Source organism: Pseudorca crassidens, chromosome 12 (assembly GCF_039906515.1).
Source record: "Pseudorca crassidens isolate mPseCra1 chromosome 12, mPseCra1.hap1, whole genome shotgun sequence".
NCBI classification, from domain to species: Eukaryota; Metazoa; Chordata; class Mammalia; order Artiodactyla; family Delphinidae; genus Pseudorca; species Pseudorca crassidens.
In genome coordinates this window covers 85,805,321-85,827,845 of record NC_090307.1, presented here as the reverse complement: position 1 = coordinate 85,827,845, position 22,525 = coordinate 85,805,321, and the positions used below count along the sequence as shown (strand labels likewise).

Here is a 22,525-nt window from a genome sequence, read left to right as displayed (position 1 = left end):
TTCTGTGTTTCTAAATTCTATGTTATGTGAATTTTTAAGAGAACATCTTTCAGTAATACTTACTGGAAGTAAGTATTAATTACTTAATACCGTGTAATTTTTAAATTACTGTGTAATTTTGCAATTTCTAAAAATTACTGTGTAAAAATGTAAGCAAGTTATCAAGTGATATGGACAGGATGGTTCCATTTTGTTATTTCAAGAAACAACACATGCTTAGCTATTAGAACAGCATCTTGGACTAGCTGCTGCTGGTCTAGACACCCCTCTTTCCTCAAGACCACCCTGCCAGCATCTGTCTCCATTCAAATAATTTTTAACTAGGAGCAGAGAGAAGTCTTGACCAGGGGAGAGGCAGAAATAGAGAGAAAAGAGGGATGAAGGGACATGCATTGACCCCACTCCAGGTCCTCTGGACAAACCAGAGACCCCATAAAGGATCCAATAAAACTGACCAAGGGTCTTTGTGAGTCTGCAGGCTTAATAAGCAGAGGGTGAGTGACAACTTGAAACCCAGAGCTGGAGAGGAGGTCCCATCTCCCCACCTCTGTCCAGAACCCAACCCCCAACACTCAACACCATTCTAGTGCCCCCAGGAGCAGTAGCTTTGAGTTTCTGGGGACGGCATCCTCAGCAGGGAATACATTGCCATTCTCAAGATGTGATGACAGTGAGAAGACCCAGAAAAGGAGGGGAAGAACGTTGGGGTGGGCTGAGGGGTGGGTTAGAGACAGACCAGAAACAGACATAGTGCTCGGGGGATTTCCGAGGACGCTTTGGAGGAATTAAGCAGGGGGACCCTCGGAAGCGAGACTATAATCTCCTTTCACATAGAACAGGGGCATCCTGCCAGGAGACACTGGGCTGAACATGTGGTAGTATACACAGCACAGAAAACAGCCACGAACTATTAACAGAAGCCCTCAGAGGTCACAAGAAGTCCAAGTTGCGTTCATTTCTTAGGGTCTTGGTGTATATATATATATATATATGTTCAAGTATAGAAAATCAGGGTTACTGAAATATGGTGCATGTAAAAGTCAATCCTGCTAGTGTATCAGAATTTCACTTGGTGGTCACGAGAGTCTAAATCCAAGGTCCTATTATAATGTAACACCCAGGTCCAGAGGTCTTCCGGGGAAGGGGGGTAGAATTAGATCCCAAGTGTTACAAGGGTCGTCTCTCCGGGTGTCGTCTGCAGTGTGTTATTGTTTATGGGCTTGGATTTTTCTACAGTGAATGTGTGTATTATTTTGTGCAAAGAACGTACATTTAAAATAAATGTGCCTACGGCCTTTTAAGAGAAAAAAACTTCTGCCTGGCTCTGCCATCCCACCCTGTGAAAGGTCCTGGAGGGGATCCAGAAGCCTCGTGAAGATGTGACACTGGCACAGGAGACTGACATTGATGGGACACATCACACAAACCCGGTCCGTGACAGCTGCACTGACACGGGTGTTCCTACTGGGGGAGAACTTGTGTGTCCCCCAATCTCCTTTCTGAGTGTCCCCTGCACTCTGTCCTGTCTCCCCCTCCCCCCACCCCAGGCTGTCTCTGTGTCCCTGGGCTGGACCGGCCACCTCCACAGAAGGTTCTGGGCATCAGTCACTGTCGTTATTTTTATTTAAAATGCTAAATTGTTCAACATAAACGTTTAAATCTAATGTAATCTTTTTAAATTGTTTTAAAAAATTGTTTTGGTGTTACTTTACAGTAGCACGTCGGGAGCCTGGGAAGATAGGAAGGGGCACTCTTCTCCACCTCCAGGAGACCCTGTCACCATCTGAGAGTGTGAGGATGAACTGACCCTCTCAGCCCCTGGGCCGTTTCTCTATCCGTCTGTGAGACGTCATTGGACAGCGACACATATTCTTCTGAGTCGTTACTATGTGACCTGTGTGGATGAGCTAGTTAACCCTCTCTGTGCCACAGCTTGCTCATCTGTAAAATGGGATAACAATACACCCACTTCATGGGATTAGTAGCTGATATACGCATTTGGAACTGTACCTGGCACAGAGTAAGCGCTAAATGAGTGTTTGTTGTGATTATTCACTCAAGGTCTGACTTTCCAAGTGGGCTTGTCCAGTTCACCCAGTGCCTGGACTGTGCCTGCACACGGTGGGCGACAATAAGCATTTGCGGAATGCACGTGAGGCCAAGAGCGGGGTGGGCGGGGGTCTGCAGTCCCCGCGGTGGTGAGGTGGGAAACGGGGCAGGAGGGGGCGCGGCGGGAGGGCGGCCGCGGGGCTCACCGATCTCCACCTCCACTTCCTCGGGCACCACCTTGCGGTAGAAGAAGAGAGTCGAGGCGCCCTCCTCGTCGCTGGTCTGGTTGAGGAAGTGCAGGATGAGGTCCTCGACCTCGCCGTCGTTGCGGTTCAGCAACTCCTCGAAGATCTGGGGGTCTGTGATGCCGAAGGCGGTGTACACTCGGTCACGCATCCACAGCACCCGTAGGTCGTCCATGGCGCCGCAGAGCTGGCAGCACCGGGCTCAGGGAGTGTAGCGCCGGGTAGGCGTCTGTGGTAACGGCGCCCCTAGCAACGGGCGCCCCGGCAACGGCCGCCGCGGGCACGGGGCCCCACGGTCCCCGGGCGCCCCTGCACCCGGGCCCCGCGCTCTCAGAGGCGCGAAGCGGGACTCGGGAGGGTGGCGCGGAGCCCCTGGGGAGGGGCCGTGGCGCCCCAGCCTGCGCACGGAGGAGGGTCGGGGCTCTTCCCCCGGTTGGGCGCCCCCTTCCTCCTGGGAGGACCGAGATGAGCTGGACGGCCGCACGCAAGCCCCGGGGACGGAAAGACGTGTAGGAAGGCAGCCGACTGCAGACCTAGAGGTGCGCCAGGATCCTTATAAGTGCTGCATGCGCAAGGCCTCCTGTGATTCTTAACCGCCACGGCGTCTGGGACTGTCCTGCCCGCTTTGTCGATAAGGAAACAGTGGCAAGATACGTGACAGACAAAGTCACGGTATCTCGGAGGTGGTAGAGGCAAAGTTGGACGCGAGGCAAAAGGACTATAGTCTGAGCCCTCGGGTCGCTATGGATCAAAGGGCGTCAGAAGAGCAAATACACAGCGAAGATTCCCAAGAAGGGGCAAGCTCCTTCCGGTGTACCAGGATCAGGGAAGGCGGAGCCCCAAGAAGGGACACTGGCTACAGAGTAGGAGAAGCCGAGCTCTTCAGCTCTGTAGCCAATCCAAAGCATAATAAAGCAAAACACCCACGTTTCAAAAATAGAGATAAATTTATTTTTCATTAATAAAGGGAAGTTCAATACTGCTAGGAAGATGCAAATGTGTCCCTTCATACATCTGTAGTTCTTTAACTTGTTCAGTCGTTTTCCCTCACTGAGCCCCTAGAGATTATTGGGCTGACCCTAAGAACCTAGCCTTCTTATTGGATTTTCCCATCAAGGAACAGGTAGAATGTTCTAAGTATTTCTTAAAATTCTAAACCAAAGTTCAGCATCATTGGCCTGGCTGTTGGAAAATTACTACTCGGACCTGTCTTATTTTCATCATCTTGAATAAGATTTCTTAATAACCTTGCTGGAGATATACCAGATGGCATGCAAGCAAACCTGGCTTTTAAATTTTTAATAAAGTTGTTTTTAAATGCAGACTGCAGAACAGCTGAAGTTATTTTTATTTCTGTTTTCCAAAATGAATCAGGCCCTAAAGTGTCTGAATTTTTAATTCGTAAACATAAGAGTTACCTATCCTATAGTCTACGCCTTATTAAACTGCTGCAGAATGAAAATTCAGATCAGAATGTTGTTATAAAATACCCATTCCAGAAATGAGGACAGAGTGGCACTCAGTGAAAGGTGAGTCCCCTCAACGTCCTAGCCGCGATAAGCTGCCAGGCCACGGGCTCAGCGTGACCCCCATCAAACCCCCTTTGCACTCCTTAACTCAGCACAATCACATCACCACGAGGACCTCCTTCACCCTTGCAGGCCGAAAGCAAACTCTATTTTTCTGAAGAAATCCCTTGGATTTCTATTTTAGGATGCACACCTGAATGAAAACCGGAAGACGTGGCAGTCGTGACTTTTCGCGTTACGAAAATAAACAGGTTAACTTAGCATCATCCAGACAACTGAGCATTCTTCCCCTGGATGCTTGCTATCAAGGGCATGAAGTTATGTCTTAAAAACTGTACACATAATAGTTCTACCAAACAGCTTAACAAACAAAACAGAGCAACTGCTCTGGTAACATGACACTGGAACCAGCAGCTTTATATTAAGAAAGAAAATATACCTTTGTGCCTAAAAGACACCATCAAACTGTAATTCTAGAGAGTTCTTTCACAAAAATTAGGACTGACAATCCGTCTTTTATACCATTATGTTCTACAGTACTACATAGGTTTCAGTTGAAAAGTGACTCTTCACCCTCTGTTCTATGCCCTGATAGAGGCGTTCACTGGAATTAAAAAGTGGCCCCCGTGACAACTGCCAATGGGGACAGAAAAGAATTCTAGCAGATGCTGTACGTCTCTTGTTTACTAGTCGGTTAACTAGTCAGTTTACTAGTCAGTTAAAATGGTGGGTTTCCTAAGGATGAATTAGTTACCATCTTGGAGTAAAATAATAAAAATAAGAACTTGTGAGGGACACATTTGAAACCTGGAAGGCATTATTCAGATTTCATATTCACCCAAAAGAAGTGTCCAAGTGCCTTTCTGAAGAAACTTAACGTTGACAGCAGTATCATTTTTTTTTTTGCGGTACACGGGCCTCTCACTGTTGTGGCCTCTCCCGTTGCGGGGCACAGGCTCCGGACGCGCAGGCTCAGCGGCCATGGCTCACGGGCCCAGCCGCTCCGCGGCATGTGGGATCCTCCCGGACCAGGACACAAACCCACGTCCCCTGCATCGGCAGGCGGATTCTCAACCACTGCGCCACCAGGGAAGCCCAGCAGTATCATTTTTAAGAGTTTCATCAGCATCATTTTATGTTTGATATTATGAGGGACAGCATCTCATATGAGAGGAGTAGCATGGAATCTTTACTACAATTTAAAAGGTTCAGGGCTTCCCTGGTCAGGCACAGTGGTTGAGAGTCCACCTGCCGATGCAGGGGACGCGGGTTCGTGTCCCGGTCCGGGAGGATCCCACATGCCGCGGAGCGGCTGGGCCCGTGAGCCATGGCCGCTGAGCCTGCGCGTCCGGAGCCTGTGCTCCGCAACGGGAGAGGCCACAATAGTGAGAGGCCCGAGTACTGCAAAAAAAAAAAAAAAAAAAAAAAAAAAAAGGTCTAATGTCAGAGTCACAGTTATGTCATGATGTTCAATTCATGCCTCTCAGCAAATAGGCCTTGAAATTACCTGAAAAGATACGCTTAAATTCAGGGCTACCATGATCTTAACTTGTAATGAAAACACCAAACTCTCTACCACCAGCCAAGGTGAAGGAGACAAGCGGGCCTCTTCATGTGAGTTACTCAAAATGTTAAGAAAGCGAAAATACTGCAGGTTTCTTTTTGAAAATAATTATCTAAATTCAGTTACAGTAAAATATGAAAAACGAACATAATTTACAAGAATACAGGACAGATCAAAATGTTCAACAGGACTGACTCAAATGTCAAGTGAAAAGATGAATTTACTCTGAAGATTATATACATTAATGGCTTAGTAAGAATTGGTTTTCAACTGATCTAAATAGTTTTTAAAAGTTTAACTCTAAATGCCTTTATTAGACATTTATTTCGAATTAGTCTGAAACTGAATCATTATAATTATACTGTTCTCAAGGATAGGTGCACCCTCTTCATGGTAAAATACCTTAATTTATATTTTATTATAAAAATATACAAAATCCTACTTTTTACCTTTCCTTCACTCAGTATAAACCCCTTTTGGTTCAGGGACATCAGCCAAGCTGGTCACTACGTTCGAATCATATCCATATTACATCGTCTACAGTCACACTGGATTTTAAGGCTCAGTACACAGTTTATCTTCCCAAACATACAATTATCATAATTGGTTTTATGTAAGGATAACAAGAGTCTTTAAAAAAATATACAAGTGGGATAACCATTTGTTGTATGTTATTTTATCCCATTTTCTCCAATTATTATAACAAGACAAAATCGTAGAAACAATTCTACTTGCAATTCTAGATAGCACACGATAAAAAAAGTTTGCATACTTTTAACCAAGCAAAATAAATGTGAATCTTTTGATTAACCATCATTAAATTTTTTTAAAAACTACTTAACTTCAGCTGTTGGAAAATATTATCTGACAACTTCAGGTGACAGAATAACTCTAGTTTTTTTTTTTAAATAAGTTGAAAAGGAATCAAGTATTTAAGACCATTTTCAATTAGCCATTCAAAATTGGCTTCTCTCCCCCAAGACTATATTTTTAAAAATAACTTTAACATAACTTTTGGCATTAACTTATATTTGCTCATCATAAAAACTGAAAGAAATTTATATATCTGAAATTGAGAAACTTTACAAAATTATTTAACATATGAGGAAGAGGTATATCTTACAGAATCATTTGGCTATCTCATAAGGCAGTTAATGAAGATGGAATTTTTCCTATCGTCAATTTAACATAAGGAAATTCTACAACATGATAATTCTCCTTAAATCTGAAAGCTTGTTGGATACGGCAATATGATCATGCCATGTCGTCACTAAACTTCGAAGAAAGTAATCTGAGTGAGAAAGGAACAAATTTGGTGCCTGCACCAACGTAGAATTTGTTCTGAAATTCTACCCTAAAAAAACAAAACAAAACAAAACAAAACCATGTATTAATGAAAGATTCTGAATAACACTTGCTACATTCCTTAAAACAACATTTATAAGTTAAAAAAGAAAAAAGTTCCTGTGCTTCTGAAGTTGCTTCATTCCATACATGCTCTTGGCACAAATACTTTTGCTTAGATAAAATACACACACACACACCGGCCCTTTGCTGGCTTTCTCATGAAGAAAACGCTGACACCTCACGTCACCTCCCACCCTATGGACATACACATGAGCATTAGGAACCTCTCTCTCCCCAGTAACTGGATACACAGACAAGTAATCTGATATACACTGTAAAACATTAAGAAATATGGTTTACAATAAGATAAAGCAAACTGTCAGACCCAAAGTGAACTGAAAGTGTGAAATACACAAAATTATTCAGCAAGCGTAAACTTGCTTTTATGTGTCGGCGACAAAAGCTCAGAAACAAAATACAATTTTAACTCAGGGGATCAGAATACAGATCCCAATCCCGGGAAGGGGAGAAGTAGCCTAAATAATATATGTATACGTATACATATCACTGGAACTGTTACACATATATGTACGTACTGGGGGAGTAGGGTGTTAGATTTTTGTTAAGTAACAGTTCCAAAGCTAAATTCCAAACTCACCAGTGGAGGCGGATGGCGTGAAGAAATGCAGAAAGCCCTTCCATGATCAAAAGGATGAAAATGGTCAAAACCGCAAAGAGAGCGATGACTGGGAGAAGCAGCAAGACCCCGTAGGTCGTGTCTACGCGGAGGCCGACCCGCATCAGCATGGCCCACAGCACGTCAGATAGCTCTGCAAGGCAAGCATTTTGCAAAGTTAACTTCTGTTCACCTTCAGTGAGTCACTTCAATTAGCTAGTTAGACTGGGTTTCCTTCTGAAACAATTTTGAATTGTTATCCCTAAAATAAATACACACCCATATAAGACAAACGTAATCGGCTTCCCACGTAAAAGTTAACCAGCAACTTGATCATCTCAAACACAGAGGAAGACTTGACATTCCAGAGAAATCAGAGCCCTGCCTGCCTGCCAATGAGAGATCCTGACCCAAATAGGGGTCCGGCTGGCTCTGTCCCAACGCAGCACTGGGCCAGGCAGCGGGAAGCTGGGCATCAGTCCTGACTCGGCTACTGACTGACCAGGTGGGTGACCGTGCGCCAGCACCAACCCTCACTGGGCTTCAGTCTCCTCCTCTGTAATATGAAGATGATGGACCCCCTCCCGCCAGCAAGTTCTAGACTTGCGGCTATGCTTACAAAAATATCAATGTAACAACAACAACAAAAACCCCTATCATCTGGTAGTTTTCCCAAGTACAGTCTTTGCACAGTAATGCAGGAGCAGAGCAATGACCGTCCAAAGCATCCTTAATGGTCAACGGGAAAAATTACAATTGTTCTAGGACCTTTCAAAATTTTTGTCAAAACATTAAAAACTCTCTTACTGTTGGTTATAAATGCACAGAGAAATGAAAAACAAGAGTAAATCTATTCTTAAAACATTAGCAACATTGAGCATTCAATTGCTGGGGGGTTTTGGTGAGAACTTATCAAGGGTGCTTTGAACAGCCTTCTTCTCATGTGACTTGGGCTTGGCTGGGCACCTTGACACGGAGTGAGCATCTTCTCTAATGCTTGGCATCCTACTTGGCTGTCCGACTCTTTTCTGAGTTTGGATCAGCTTCTAACACAGCATGCTTTGCACCTTCAATGTCCTGAAATACCTCCTAGAGTTCCTGTGGCACCACTTCTGGGACACCTGCATCTTCTTTCTGTACATCACCAAGTTCCTCTGGCTGCAGATTTCGCCTCTCGAACGGCACCAGTGTCACCACTCCCGTGTCAGCTCTTTCTCCCTAAACTCCAGTTACATTCGATCGGCATTTCACTTCCAGCATATCACTGTTTGTTCCTCTGCTGCACTTCTTCATCTCTGTTGGCCAATTCCCTCGGTTCAGCAATCCGCCTTTAAATGCCATGTGGGTTTACCACCGGCCCACAAGGAGCCAGCACCACCATGCGCCTTGCTATCTGCGCATGAACTGAGCAGCAGGTGCACAGGGTCCAACCACAACAGACTCCGAGAGAAGTGATGCAGCTGGTCTCTGATCATGATGCGCGTCTGTGCTATTTACATAGTGGCTTGCGGGCTGAAGGGCCAGCAGTGAAGCCTGCACTTTGCACCCATACACACAATTTTTACTGTAGTAACTGAAATTTCAACCATGTTCTTGGGGGACTGCTGAGACTTAACTAAACGCAGGTAACTGAAATCCACGCATCAAAACTATTAATCAGCATTGTTTTAGAACTTGCTTGACATAACTAGACATTCACACTTGGTAAGGCAGCACTGAATACAATAATAGTAATAACAAAAACAATAATGGTCAGAGCAGACGGAGCGAAATGCCTACGCCAGACGTTCCCAAGCCTTCTCGGTCCTTGAAGCCCTCGTGTGTCCCAGTGATTTTTTTCACAGCACCCTGAGGCCAAAAGAAATACCCAGGAGACCAGTGCAGTAAGTAGTCAAGTCCAAACAACTTAACAGTCCCTGTTCACATAGTATCTGAAAAATAGTGCCCTTTCCATCAAAATTTTTCAATGTCCCATGGTGCCCCCATGACTTAACCGAGGCGCTGCGGGGCGTCTCGACACAGAGTTCGGGAGCTACAGGTCTAAGCAAAACTTACGTGCGTGAGCCAAACTGAGTGCCCAGAGCCTCAGGTACGAAGCGGTGTTGGAGATGCATCCCAGACAGTACTCGATGGAATGAATTACTTGGGTCATTAATATTTCTCCAAAATTAAACTGAGAGAGATGACACAACATGTGTTAGACTCCACCCGTGACATGCTTACTTCCACAAGCTACAAGTCTGCTCCACTTTCAGGATTACAGTGAAAGGACTGGCTTCTGGAATACTGGTGAGGATGTGCTGGCGTGTGAGGAACACAGCTCTGCTCACAACTCCGCCACTAACCAGTTCCCCGACCCACAGAGCTCCCGCCCCCTTGTCCCCAGGCCGCGGTCCTGCACGTAAGGCAAGGGTGGCTGGACCAGAACTGTGATGGCACAATGCCCACGGCCCTCAGGCAGCCCAACGGGGTTCTTGAGGTACTCTTAGTCATTACAAAACGTGTAATGAGAAACAGACATCTACCAACCACAAGATTAGGAGACTGTGAACACGTGTGTGTGTTTAATAGATAAGAGCATCTTAATACAAGTCTGACAAGGGGAGATTATAAAAGAGTCCCTGATAGAGAAAACGCTGCAGAACACTGGGCAAGATGGCTCCCACATTCTTTCCAGCTCCGCTTTTTGTTTCTTTATGATCTTAAAAACTTAATTATTAATTGTCCCAAATTAAAACACTAAATTACATAATAATTACAAAAGGTTGACTAAGAAATTCTGTTTCGTCCTCATCGGACAGCCAAAAAAGTTTCCAAGAAAATAAAGCAGACCACAGTAACAGACGTGCTCTGTTCTGTCTGCCAGGACTGTGCTTCCCTTCTCTGGGAGGAACTGTTTCTTCTGCCATCTAACTCTGTATCGCACAGTTGTTATGGGCTGAACTGTGTTCCCCCCAAAATTTGTCTGTTGAAGCCCTAATCCCCAATGTGACTGTGTTTGGATATGGGGCCTTTAAGGAGGTAAGTAAGGTTAAATGAAGTCATAAGGGTGGGGCCTGACCCAATAGGACTGGTGTCCTTATAAGAAGAGGAAGAGACACCAAAGAGGCACGCACAGTGAAAAGGCCATGTGGGGACACAGCGATAAAGTGGCTGTCCACAAGCTTGGGAGAGAGGCCCCAGGAGAAACCAACCTGGCCAACATCTTGACCTTGGACTTCCAGCCTCCAGAACCGTGGGAAATACATTTCTGTAACCGAAGCCCCCGAGTGTGTGGTTGTGGCAGCCCATGCAGACTACTGCAGCAGTCACTGGTCTAGGGATGGCAAGTGACCCCGGCCAGGCCAATCACAGCACTTCCCTGGGATTTTTCCTCATGGTAACAAGCAGGGAAGTGCACTTTTCTCTGATTGAAGAAAATAAGCCCAGTGCTCACTGTGGCCACGGTTCCAACACCAAGGGGCCAACTGGCTTCAGAATATGAGGCAAACTTGCAAAGAAAAACTAACTCAGACTAGCTGGGACTGGAAATCCAAAGGCCCACCCTCCTGAGGCCCACTCTGCCCCATCCTGATGTGGGCCAGCAGATTCCCCTTGAAGCCAGTGTGAACAGGGTCTCTTTCTTACAACTATGGGCAAGTTCTAATGAAGACGAGAGTCTTCTCAAAGCAATGTTCATGGCACCTTAAGTCACTCAGCATCACAACTTGTAATGTTAACACTATAAATCCCACTGTAAGACTGAAACTCACAAAATGTTAACCCAGAATCATTATATTATGATGACAATTGTATGACCAGAACAGCATGTGGAAAGCTTGGAGTAACGGTTGTTTTGCTTTCAATTTTGTTTTCTAAGATGATTCTTATCACTCTCATAATGACGATCATCTCTGTGCAAGCCTGGCTCCTTACCTAACATCACCAACAGTAACTGAAAAGGTTACCTCTTCACACGTCACTTCTCTACAACCATCTTCCATTTGGTTGTTTCCCTCTTCTAGGTCTTGGCTTCCCAGCAAAGAAACTTCTTCCTCGCTATCTTTCCTTACAAGTGTGTAACCACTCTAAAAAGACAACGCAAAGAATACAGAGTCAGTGCCTTTAAAATCACAAGGTTGTGGGTCTTCCCTGGTGGCGCAGTGGTTGGGAGTCCGCCTGCCGATGCAGGGGATGCGGGTTCGCGCCCTGGTCCGGGAAGATCCCACATGCCACGGAGCGGCTGGGCCCGTGAGCCATGGCCGCTGAGCCTGTGCGTCCAGAGGCTGTGCTCTGCAACGGGAGAGGCCACAACAGTGAGAGGCCTGCGTACCGCAAAAAAAATCACAAGGTTGTGACAAAATCAAAGTTAGCACCCCTTCGATTCTTTTAAAAATTCAGCTCTTTAGGAATAAAAAAAAAAAAAAGTCCTTTGAAAGAAAATAAGCATATCATACCCACTAGGATGGCTATTGTAAACAAACCAAAAAAAAGAAAATAAATAAGTGTTGATTAGGGTATGGAGGAACTGGAACTCTTGTGCATTGCTGGTGGGAACATAAAATGGCGCAGCCACTGTGGAACGTTTGGTGGTTCCCAAAAAATTAAACAAAGAATTACCATTTCTAGGTATATACCCAAAAGAACTGAAAGCAAGGACTCCAAGAGATATTTATACACCCATGTTCTTAGGAGCATTATTCACAGTACCTGAAAGGTGAAAACAACCCAAGTGCCCATTCATGGATGAACTGATAAGCAAAATGTGGTCTATCCATATAATGGAATATTACTCAGCCTTAAAAAGGAAGGAAATTCTGACACAAGCTACAACATGGAGGAATCTTGAGGACATTAGGTTAAGTGAAATCAGCCAGTCATAAAAGCAGAAACACTATATGATTCCACTTATATAAGGTACCTAAAGTAGTCAACTTCATAGAGACAGAAAGTAGAAGGGTGGGTGCCAGGGGCTGGGTCGAGGGGAAATGGGGAGTTAATATTAATGAGTAAAGAGTCTCAGCTCAGGAAGACGAAAAAGTTCTGGAGACGGATGGTGGGGATGGCTGCACAATGTGAACGCACGTAATGCCACTGAACATGCACCTAAAAACAGTTAAGATGGAAAATTTATGCCATGTATATTTTACCACAATTTATAAAAAATAAAATAAAATGAGAAACTAGACACACAAGAAAACAGTCTGGAAAGAAACTCAACAAATGGTTAACACTGGTTATAACTGAGTAGGAGAAATAGTAGGCATTATTTTCTATATTTTCCACATTTCCTTTAGTTACGTTATTTAAATTAAACAAAAAAACCTTGAAAAATCAAGAGGCAAGAATAAGGAACAAAAATGCTTTATGACAAGCAGTACTGAGGGATTCAGTTCCATCTACTGATAGGTTTGTGGTTCATTACCAGAGGACCTGTCTCCCATGCCCAGACACGGCAGGCTCTTTGCACCACGCTTCTGCAGAACAGGCAACGCGAAAGTTCTCGATAAAGGAAGCTTTGGCTTTTAAATCAGAGTCTGGGACCCCATGGAAGGCGTTTTCTTTACAAAACCTTTCACAACTAAAAACAGACTTTGCTCACCATTTACAAACATGCAGCCAAACCCACACTTACCCTGCTGACCCCAAAGCAACTGCGCCCACGGTGAAGCCACAACAAGAAGAGTGGCTTTCCCAAGAAGAGCACAGGGACAGACAACGCTGTGATGACCAGAAGCAGCCTCTGGACGTGCTCCTGTTGGTGCAAAAGGGGAGGAAGCCGGTTAAAACGTGAAGATGTGCTAACAATGTCACTGGTGCACTTAAACTAGTGGAAACCAAGTAAAATGTCTCTTTATTAACAAGGAACATAAAGTAAACGCAAGCTAAATTACATTTGCCAGTGTGTCTTTTCCTTTCGTTTCCTAAACTCACAGCTGACGTGCATGGCATCACACAAATGCACAGTTATAGAAAAGCCATTTTTGGAGAGGGCCAGCGTGCCGTGGTCCAAGTGCCAGTTCTCTGAGGACCTGGCTTAGTCAGAGTTGATTTTAAAGAAACTGGAAAAATGGATGGATGGACAGCCCTCAGGAACCCTCCAGTAATACATTCTCTTCCCACCAGTTTTCACGGCTACTGAGGGGCAGCGAGTTTGGAATACACAGTCTGACCAGGGCCCCCGAGACAGCTCTCAGAGCAGGATGGAACCCTCTTGTGATAACACACAGAGGAGCAGAAAGCCCCTCTGTGCCCGGGAGGCCTGTGGAAAGCACCTTTAATCATTCTACTGATGAAAACAAAAAGGCTATCAGGAGGACTTCCTTTGAGTTCTTCACAGTGGAAGACACAACTGCTTACCTGCCCTGGGTAAAGACCACCTGTGTCACTAGCCGGGAATAAAAACATATTAATAAATTCAATCAGAATGCTAGGAGCGACTCTGGAGGTTTCTGCTGAATAAACCAGCCACTTATAGAAAATCATAAAGACAAGGTAGCCAAAGATGCAGAGCATGAAGAGAAGTTCCGGGATGGAAACCAGGTAAATGTTGAACTTCTTCCTGAAATGTCTAGGGAAAAAAAAAAAAAGGAATCGATCAACCCATGAACAACATTGGACTAAGAGAAAAAGGAAAGAGTAAATTAATCTTAAATTCTCTGTGACAAAGTCTATCTCAGCATAACGTCATCTGTCTTACGATTCAGATGTAACCACGAAGAAAAGAAATGTGAAGACAGTAGAGATGACTAGTGTTTCACTGTCAGATCCAGCTAGAGAAAAAAGACATAATTTCTTTCCCCTAATATACCAGCTCTAAGAAACAAACAAAAGTTTTCTAATTTAGAAAATGAAAAAAAGATATGACAAAAATCACCTCTGGAAATAAATATGAATGTACATGTTGCATGCCTCCCTCACTTGAAAGTAAACTCCATAAGGGCAAAAACTTTTTTCTGTCCTCCTCACTGTTCAATCCCTGGTGCCTAGAATAGTGCCAGGCACCTTCTATGTGCTCAACAAATATTTGCTGAATCAATGAAGCTGCCAAAAACCTTATCATCAAAACAGAATTGGGGCCCCCTGGTGGCGCAGTGGTTAAGAATCTGCCTGCCAATGCAGGGGACACGGGTTCAAACCCTTGTCTGGGAGGATCCCACAGGCCACGGAGCAGCTAAGCCCATGCACCACAACTACTGAGCCTGTGCTCTAGAGCCCACAAGCCACAACTACTGAGCCTACATACCACAACTACTGAAGCCCATGTGCCTAGAGCCTGTGCTCTGCAACAAGAGAAGCCACCACAATGAGAAGCCCGCGCACCACAACGAAGAGTAGCCCCCACTCGCCACAACTAGAGAAAGCCCGCATGCAGCAACGAAGACCCAATGCAGTCAAAAATAAATAAATAAAGTAAATTTAAAAAAAAAACAAAAAACAGAATCATAGGACTTCTCTGGTGGCTCAGTGGTTAAGAATCCGCCTGCCAATGCAGGGGACACGGCTTCAAGCCCTGGTCCGGGAAGATCTCACATGCCACGGAGCAACTAAACCCGTGCACCACAACTACTGAGCCTGTGCTCTAGAGCCCAAGTCACAACCACTAAGCCCATGCGCCACAACTACTGAAGCCCGCGTGCTCTAGGGCCCACAAGCCACAACCACTAAGCCCGCGTGCTGCAACTACTGAAGCCCGCATCGCCTAGAGCCCACGCTGCGCAACGAGAGAAGCCACTACAATGAGAAGCCAGCACACCGCAACGAAGAGTAGCCCCCGCTCGCCGCAACTAGAGAGAGCCCGCGTACAGCAGCAAAGACCCAACGCAGCCAAAAATGTTTAAAAATAAATAAAAAACAGAATCATATTAATACAACAAACCACTATGCTGGCTGCCTTTAAGATCATTGTAGTCTACCATCAAGAAGCAAAGTTTAAGAAATAACAAAAACTTGGCTTATAAATACCGGTTAAAAAATAATCTGTACTTACAAGTGGTTAAATATTCCCAGAATGACTCCAAAAGTCATGTGAGTAATTCCTAAAATCACAGACATTTTCATTTTGAAAGAGTTCAGAAAAGTGAGACGATTTGTGGCCAAGTTCCAAATCTAAAGACAAAACAAAACCAAAAAAGAAAACTTTAACTTCCTTCAACTGCCTTAGGCGAAAAGTGCTGTTCCTTAAGGAGACTGTTGTCAGGTTTTTTCAAGTTTCCAATTATATTGACAACATTAAATTACACCAATTATGTTTAGAGATGAGAATGCACATTCAGGAGAGAACTACCTTGGAGAGCTCAGATTAGGGAATGCTAGACTTTTGTCACAGAGTTTTTTTCACTACTGTATCGCATCACTCCAAACCAATTTCGAGGTAGTTTCTAAGCTTTTCTTTTAAGGCTGAGATTCCCCGTAAAGACCCCTGGGTCTAGGGAAATGCTGCCTGGGCCTCATAAGCAGCAGCCTGCTGAGCCGTGTTGGGGGCAGGACAGGGGCAGCCCCGGCCCTGGAGCCACGGCTTCACTTTCCTTCTCCCCACACTTTTTCCCTTTCAAACAACCACCTCAATAAGCACCATGATAAGCCTAAGCTCCCTTTCCACTCTAAAATTCCATACTATTTCTTTCTACATCAAAGGGTAAAAAAACAATTCACTTGTACAAAGAAGACATCGAAGAAACAGTGCACATTACATGGCTCCGGAAGTGCCACTTCTCACTAGAGTAAAACAGGTCAGGAAGTAGGACAGACCGTAGCCCCAGCTCCCTGTGGTCTTGTATTCGGGCACTGACCGTCAGCTTCTTCTGTACAGCAGCCTGACTCAGAACACACAGTGAGCCTCTGGCGTCCAGGCAGAAACCCCCAGAGTACCACTCCCTCGCGTACCACCACCTGAACCGTGCTGAACAGTCTGAGAAACCTCTGTGACAGTTAAAGCGAGGTGGCACTGGGAATTCCCTGGAGGTCCAGTGGTTAGGACTCCATGCTTCCACTGCTGAGGGCGCAGGTTCGATCCCTGGTCAGGGAACTAAGATCCCACAAGCCACGCGGCATGGCCAAAAATTTTTTTAAATTTTAATTAAAAAATTAGATGGCAGCAGCACCAAGGAACCTGAGATAATGCGGGGGGGGACACTCACGGGATCGATGCCAAGAGGATAAGGGCCTCGGAACACTCCGGGAACACTGGGATCCAACTGCAAAACCCTGTTGTGCCTGATGACGCTGTCACTGTAACAAAAAGCAGGGTGAGGGCCTCCTGCGGAGGGGGAAGGAGACTCGGAGAAACTCCCCTCCACCTGAGACACTGGCAGCAGGACACTCACTTCCAGAGCATCATCTTCCTCTGCTCCGCTGGGCTGTGACCGGAGCTGTACATGGCAGACACGTTCCACCCGGAGCCGAAGAGGTTGAGCGACTTGGAGAAGCAGTCGTTGTAGATGAGGCCCGTGTACACTGAGAACAGCCCCATCAGCAGGAGGATGTAGCGGCCGTTGAAAAACATCCGCACGATCTGTGGGGAGCGAAGCGGGGCCACCGGGAGAACGAGCCGGCGTGACCGACCGGGTTTGGGCACTTTCTTAACCGCTCCTCTCAGGGCTGCTCAAAAGCAAGCTCACGGCACAGACGCCCCCATCACACAGGGGTGAAGGCCCACCCGCCCCCGCAACCATGTCTCAGGTGGGTTACGGTTATCGCCCAAAACTGAACAGTTTTTTTTTTTTGCGGTACGCGGGCCTCTCACTGTTGTGGCCTCTCTCGTTGTGGAGCACAGGCTCCGGACGCGCAGGCTCAGCGGCCATGGCTCACGGGCTCCGCCGCTCCATGGTATGTGGGATCTTCCCGGACCAGGTCACGAACTCGCGTCCCCTGCATCGGCAGGCGGACCCCCAACCACTGCGCCACCAGGGAAGCCCCTGAACATCTTTAAACGTCTCTTTTTATAGTTAAACAGAAGAGAATCACTACTAATGCTGCCCAAACAGATATGAGCCCGAGTGTTTATGTTTTTACCTCTTGTGACTGACTTAGTCTGGGATGATCTTCGTTTAACACCAACAGGAGGGCAAATAAGAACATCACAAAGCCATGTCCAAGGTCTCCAAACATCACGGCAAATAAAAAGGGGAAAGTGATGATGGTAAAGAGAGCTGCAGGAAAAGCAAGCGATTTCTGATTCGCAGCAAAGGCAGAAAATTCTAGTTAACTCAAACATGACCACATACTGTATAATGATCTTGACTTTCTCCCAAATTCTCAGGAGAGAACCGACAGGTTAAAATTAACACTTTATACTAAATAAGATAACAAAACAGTAACAGTGGGCCTATTTTTCCAAATATCTATTATATTCTTATAGGGAAAAAAAGCAGCAGTGATGTATAAAATGTATAAGACACAAAGACTGGCAAATTCAGGCTTCCAACCTGGGTTCACTTCTCGGTAGCTCCCAACCCCGTAGGCATCCACGATGTTCTGAAACCCCTCGGTGAACTTGTTGGTGCGGATGAGAGTCGGGGGTGTTTCTTTTGTTGGGATTGTGTTCATGAATGAGGGGATCGAAGCACCGCTCTGTCTCTTTCACGTGAAAAAAAAGAGACAGAGGAAGAAAAAATTACCACCCAAGAGCTCTTTCAACAAATCTTCATTGGCTGCCATGGAAAGGCCCTGAGCACGTGGGGAACCACCCCGCTGGAGGTTCAAGTACAGCAGAAGTGACAGGAGGGACTGAGGAAGGCTCCTGGGGGACGTGGTCTTGGAGAAGGAAGAACCTAGCAAGGCTGAGTGGTGGGAAGCAGGCAGGGACAGGTATGCCAAGAAAAAAACAAAATTTTGCCGTACTGACATTTTGGTTTATTCTCGCCTGTTTTTCAGTTTTATGAGGTAATACTGTAGCTGTCTCTAAATTCCTCTTGAACATTTTTAAGAGCTAAACCAGTAAATTCCAGTTGTATGTTGGTGATTCTGGGACTACTTATATATACTCACACACACAACAAGAGTATTAGTCATGTCCCTCAAAACGGTTGTTACCTCAATAAATAAGAATCATCTAGAGCTTTAAAATATATAAATAAAATAGATGTCCCATACGCCAAAATAACTAATTCATGTATTTCCTTCTTCTCAGCACTGCGTGTTTTACGTTTGTGCCGTAACAGAATTATGTAATGAGACAAAGCAATTAACCAAAATCTCCTATGAAAACTTGTTTCCTTAACTGCCACTTGAAGTTTGTAAACCTGCTATTTCCAGTAAAGAACTAAGTTTTTTTTGTTTGTTTTTTTATCTTATATTGGAGTAAAGTTGATTTACAATGTTGTGTTAGTTTCAGGTATACAGCAAAGTGATTCACTTATACACATACATCTACTTTTTTCAGATTCTTTTCCCATATAGGTTATTACATAGTATTAGGTAGAGTTCCCTGTGCTATACAGTAGGTCCTTGTTGGTTGTCTATTTTATATATAGTAGTGTGTATATGTCAGTCCCAACCTCCTAATTTATCTCTCCAAGAACTAAGTTTTGATACAGAAAAAAACCCTCACAGGAACGTGGGAGACTTGACCCCATAGCCCAGGAGTGGAAAGAAGCTATTATTCAAAGTTCAGAGGCTGTAAGAGCAGAGGTGGATGGGTTCAACTATATTTAACAAAAAACTTCTGCACGACCAAAGCAAACAAACAGAAACACCAAAAGACAAGGGACAAATTGGGGAGAATATCTGTTCTCGTATCACAGACAACGAGCCAAGGAAATTAATAAGAAAAAGACCAACAACCCAGTAGAAAACTGGCAAAGCACATGAACACAGCATTCACCAAAAAAGTGAAAGTTCAAAGGCTCTTCTTAAACATACAAAAGGATATTCAACCTCACTCAAAATAAGAGAAATGCAACAACTGGCAATATTTGCCAAAACTGATCCAGCAATTCCATGCTGGGAATTTACCCGGAGATGGGTTTGTGCGTGTCTGAACCGTCAAAGGTCAAGTGCTAGTCACTGCACTGGTATTCATAAAGTTAGAAACCACCTAAATGACCAGGGAACTGGTTCGATAAGCCACGGTACATCCATTCAGCAGGATATTAAATAGCTATTAAAAAAAACAGGGAAGTTTTCTTATGAGAAAAGAACAGTATGAATAGCACACAATCTTTTGTGAAGGAAGGGAATTCTCTCCCTTTATATATTCCTATCTGCTTATCTATGATTAAGAAACTCAAAGACGTAAGAGAAGTAAAACAAGGGTTGTCCTTGAGCAGAGGAACTGGACATATGAGGCTCTGGATAGGAGGAAGCCACTTCACTGGGTCTTTTATATTTTTTAATTTTTTTTTTGACTTTTAAACCATGAGACTGAATTCCTTACTCTAAAGAGCAAATTAAAAATGCCTGTGCAAATCGCTTTGCTGCACACCTGAAACAACTGTAAATCAACCATACATCAATTTAAAAAAAAATGCACGTGCACACAGAGCCTCGAGGGACCAACTCTCCATAGTTTCAGTTCAAAAGAGTCAACACGGTGTCCTCTCCTCCTCTATCTTATTTCCTGCGGGGAAGGGCTGGCAGGGAGGGAAGGGCCGCCTCACCGAGCCCTCCTCCAGAGCAAGGCGCAGCTCGTGCAGGTCGGCCTCGGGACACCAGACCTCGGCGATGAGGCACTTGTTGGTCACGTCAAAGCTGCACATGTTCAGCATATGGTAAATGGCTTTCATCTTCTTCACCTGGATGACGCGGCTGTAGACTGACTCGGCGGCTTTACAGAGCACTTGCCTTAAGTAATCCTCGGTTTTGTGAAGCACCTGGGTGAGGACAAACATGGACTTTCAGCAGAGTGTCCACTGGGCACCTGACCTCCTCTGAGGGACTTTCTCCTCAGTGATGGGTGGGGGGGCGAATTCCAGGCACCTGACTCTCTGGGGACAGTTAAGGAAGTTCAGTCCTTCTCCTCCAGGCCCTGGAGCTGCCTTTCCAGAAGGGACCCCAGGGCACAGGAAATGGTTAGAAGTCGTGGTCCCTGTGGCGGCATGATGGCCCGGCTGGGTCCAGAGAGCTGGGGGCCTGGTTCTTACCCACTCTCAGCCTCGGCCCAGCTCCCTGTCAAAACCCGTGAGCCACCAACTCCCATCCCATCCCATCCTGCCAAGAAATCCCCTTTCACTCAAGTGGGTCAGAGTCCGCTTCTTGTTACCAAGAGCCCTCGCTGACCTAAGCAGAAATGGGAATTGAAATAGTGCAGGTAAAATTACAGCCAGCACTGTAAATGGGGCTCGCTTGTCCTCTCTCATCAAGAATTACACTCCGGGGCTTCCCTGGTGGCACAGTGGCTGGGAGTCCGCCTGCCGATGCAGGGGACGCGGGTTCGTGCCCCGGTCCGGGAAGATTCCACATGCCACAGAGCGGCTGGGCCCGTGAGCCATGGCCACTGAGCCTGCGCGTCCGGAGCCTGTGCTCCGCAACGGAAGAGGCCACAACAGTGAAAGGCCCACGTACCGCAAAAAAAAAAAAAAAAAAGAATTACACTCTGACAGATCAAAGATGACCAGACTATTCTTTAAAGCCCCATCGTTTAGAAACCATCTAGGTCTCTAACAGCTAAAATAAAACTCCCACGAAGAGGAGGGAGGTGCCATTCCAAACTCCCTAAAACACCTTGATTTGTCCACAACCAAAATTTTCCACATTAAAAAAGAAAGTAAATGGATTTGTAAATGTTTTGCAAACCCTCGGATAAGGAGGCAAGTTTCTGGTTCACTCACAGTATACAGATCTTGAATCCGGGTGTTCAGGCCCTCCTGAATCTCTCTCCGCTCCTCGGCGGTATTCGGGTAGGGGTAAACGTGGCAATGGTAACTAGAAGACAGGATTCAGCACAGTGCCGCGGCTGTCAGAACTGCAAGAAGCTAGGCCAAAAGCTAGAGCTAAATTCAGTCTACCGCCTGGGCGCACTTCCTCCCAAACCAGAATACAAGCAGCCCTCTGGGACAAAAAGGTGCAGACACAGGCACCCAGCCACGGTAAGGCCTTGCACATGGACGCTCAACAAATTTTCTACGGAATTCCATAGATTTAGTGAACTCTGTCGTGGCTCCACATTCCATTCCTACCCTCGATGATTCCCAAAAGCTCATTCCCAATTCCAACTTCCTGAAATTCACCACCACCCTTGAGCTGGAAATCATTAAACAAGTGTAAAATATAAATCAAAGACAAAGAACATACAACAATAATTACCTTTTACAAAAAAGAGAAAATCGGAGGAGGAGAAAGCTCTGGATGCCTAGCAATCGCCTCTGACATGGGCTTCAGTAAACGTCCTCTGGGGCCACGTGTGACACCAGGACGCAGGGGAGGCAGAGCCACGCCCCCCCAGCTGCAGCCACACCCCCTCAGCTGCTGCGACTCCCATGCTGCCTTAGTGTTTTAATGCCATGCTTTATGTTCCTCTTTAAGCTCTGGCTACTAAAATTAAATTCTTACTCCAGCCTTACCCTAAGCAATGATATCTGTGAAGTCACAGGTTTGTGTGCTGGCTACAGTTTTTCTAATCTACATAAAAAATAAATATATACCTATTAAGTAAGAATAGGCTAGTCCACGTATCACCTAAAGTTACTTTCCATAACACCAGTGACTGAGTATCAAACGCTGGTGAACACGGAATCCGAAGGAAATAACCGAACCCCACCCTTACTCACCCCAGCAAGAAGCAAGGCAGCTAAAAGTTCCCCGAGTATAAGAAAACAAAAGGCCATTCTTTTGAGTTTTCATGTGGTTTTGCGTGTTTTCCCACTGGTGACAAGACTAAGCCACAGACCGATTCTTGCTGTGATACTGCTCCACGTTTACCGGAGGCTTACGCGGTACGGGAGCCTTTTACTTGTACCATCTCGTCTGGCAGGCAGGCCTCTCCGAGCCCACACTCTCCACCACCTGCCAGGCCCCCTTCCCCAGGCTGCAAAGAAGGTAACTGCAGAGGGCTGGGAAAGGATGAGCCGTACGCTCCATGAGGACAGATAAGCCTACGCGTAGCTAAAAGCAACAGAAAGGCACCAAATATTAAAACTGGATTCCTTCCCCAGCCTTCATTCCTAAGGGAAAAAAATCAAATCTGGGAATGTTCTTA

General features: G+C 45.5%; 2 protein-coding genes across 5 annotated transcripts in view; both read right to left on the bottom strand.

Moving 5' to 3' along the window:
* The window catches only part of DNAH10 (dynein axonemal heavy chain 10), a 147,671-nt gene extending 144,569 nt beyond the window's left edge, over positions 1–3,102 (bottom strand). Inside the window, exon 1 of one of the 2 annotated variants that reach the window (XM_067701117.1) lies at positions 2,256–3,102. In XM_067701117.1, the coding sequence (XP_067557218.1) occupies positions 2,256–2,469 (214 nt within the window). In that variant the 5' untranslated portion in view covers positions 2,470–3,102. The remainder of the gene's footprint in view (positions 1–2,255) is intronic. The other variant, XM_067701116.1, reaches the window with a different exon arrangement.
* A 2,487-nt stretch (positions 3,103–5,589) lies between these two features.
* The window catches only part of ATP6V0A2 (ATPase H+ transporting V0 subunit a2), a 36,279-nt gene continuing 19,343 nt past the window's right edge, over positions 5,590–22,525 (bottom strand). The window contains exons 8-20 of one of the 3 annotated variants that reach the window (XM_067701151.1): positions 21,159–21,252; positions 19,989–20,201; positions 17,817–17,961; positions 17,404–17,540; positions 16,716–16,903; positions 16,530–16,620; positions 15,380–15,498; positions 13,750–13,960; positions 13,025–13,144; positions 11,358–11,477; positions 9,466–9,583; positions 7,393–7,564; positions 5,590–6,741 (exon numbers count right to left, since the gene is read on the bottom strand). In XM_067701151.1, coding sequence (XP_067557252.1) covers positions 6,642–6,741; positions 7,393–7,564; positions 9,466–9,583; positions 11,358–11,477; positions 13,025–13,144; positions 13,750–13,960; positions 15,380–15,498; positions 16,530–16,620; positions 16,716–16,903; positions 17,404–17,540; positions 17,817–17,961; positions 19,989–20,201; positions 21,159–21,252 — 1,828 coding nt within the window. In that variant the 3' untranslated portion in view covers positions 5,590–6,641. Of the gene's footprint in view, positions 6,742–7,392; positions 7,565–9,465; positions 9,584–11,357; positions 11,478–13,024; positions 13,145–13,749; positions 13,961–15,379; positions 15,499–16,529; positions 16,621–16,715; positions 16,904–17,403; positions 17,541–17,816; positions 17,968–19,988; positions 20,202–21,158; positions 21,253–22,525 lie in introns of those variants that run through there. The other 2 variants (XM_067701150.1, XM_067701152.1) reach the window with 2 other exon arrangements.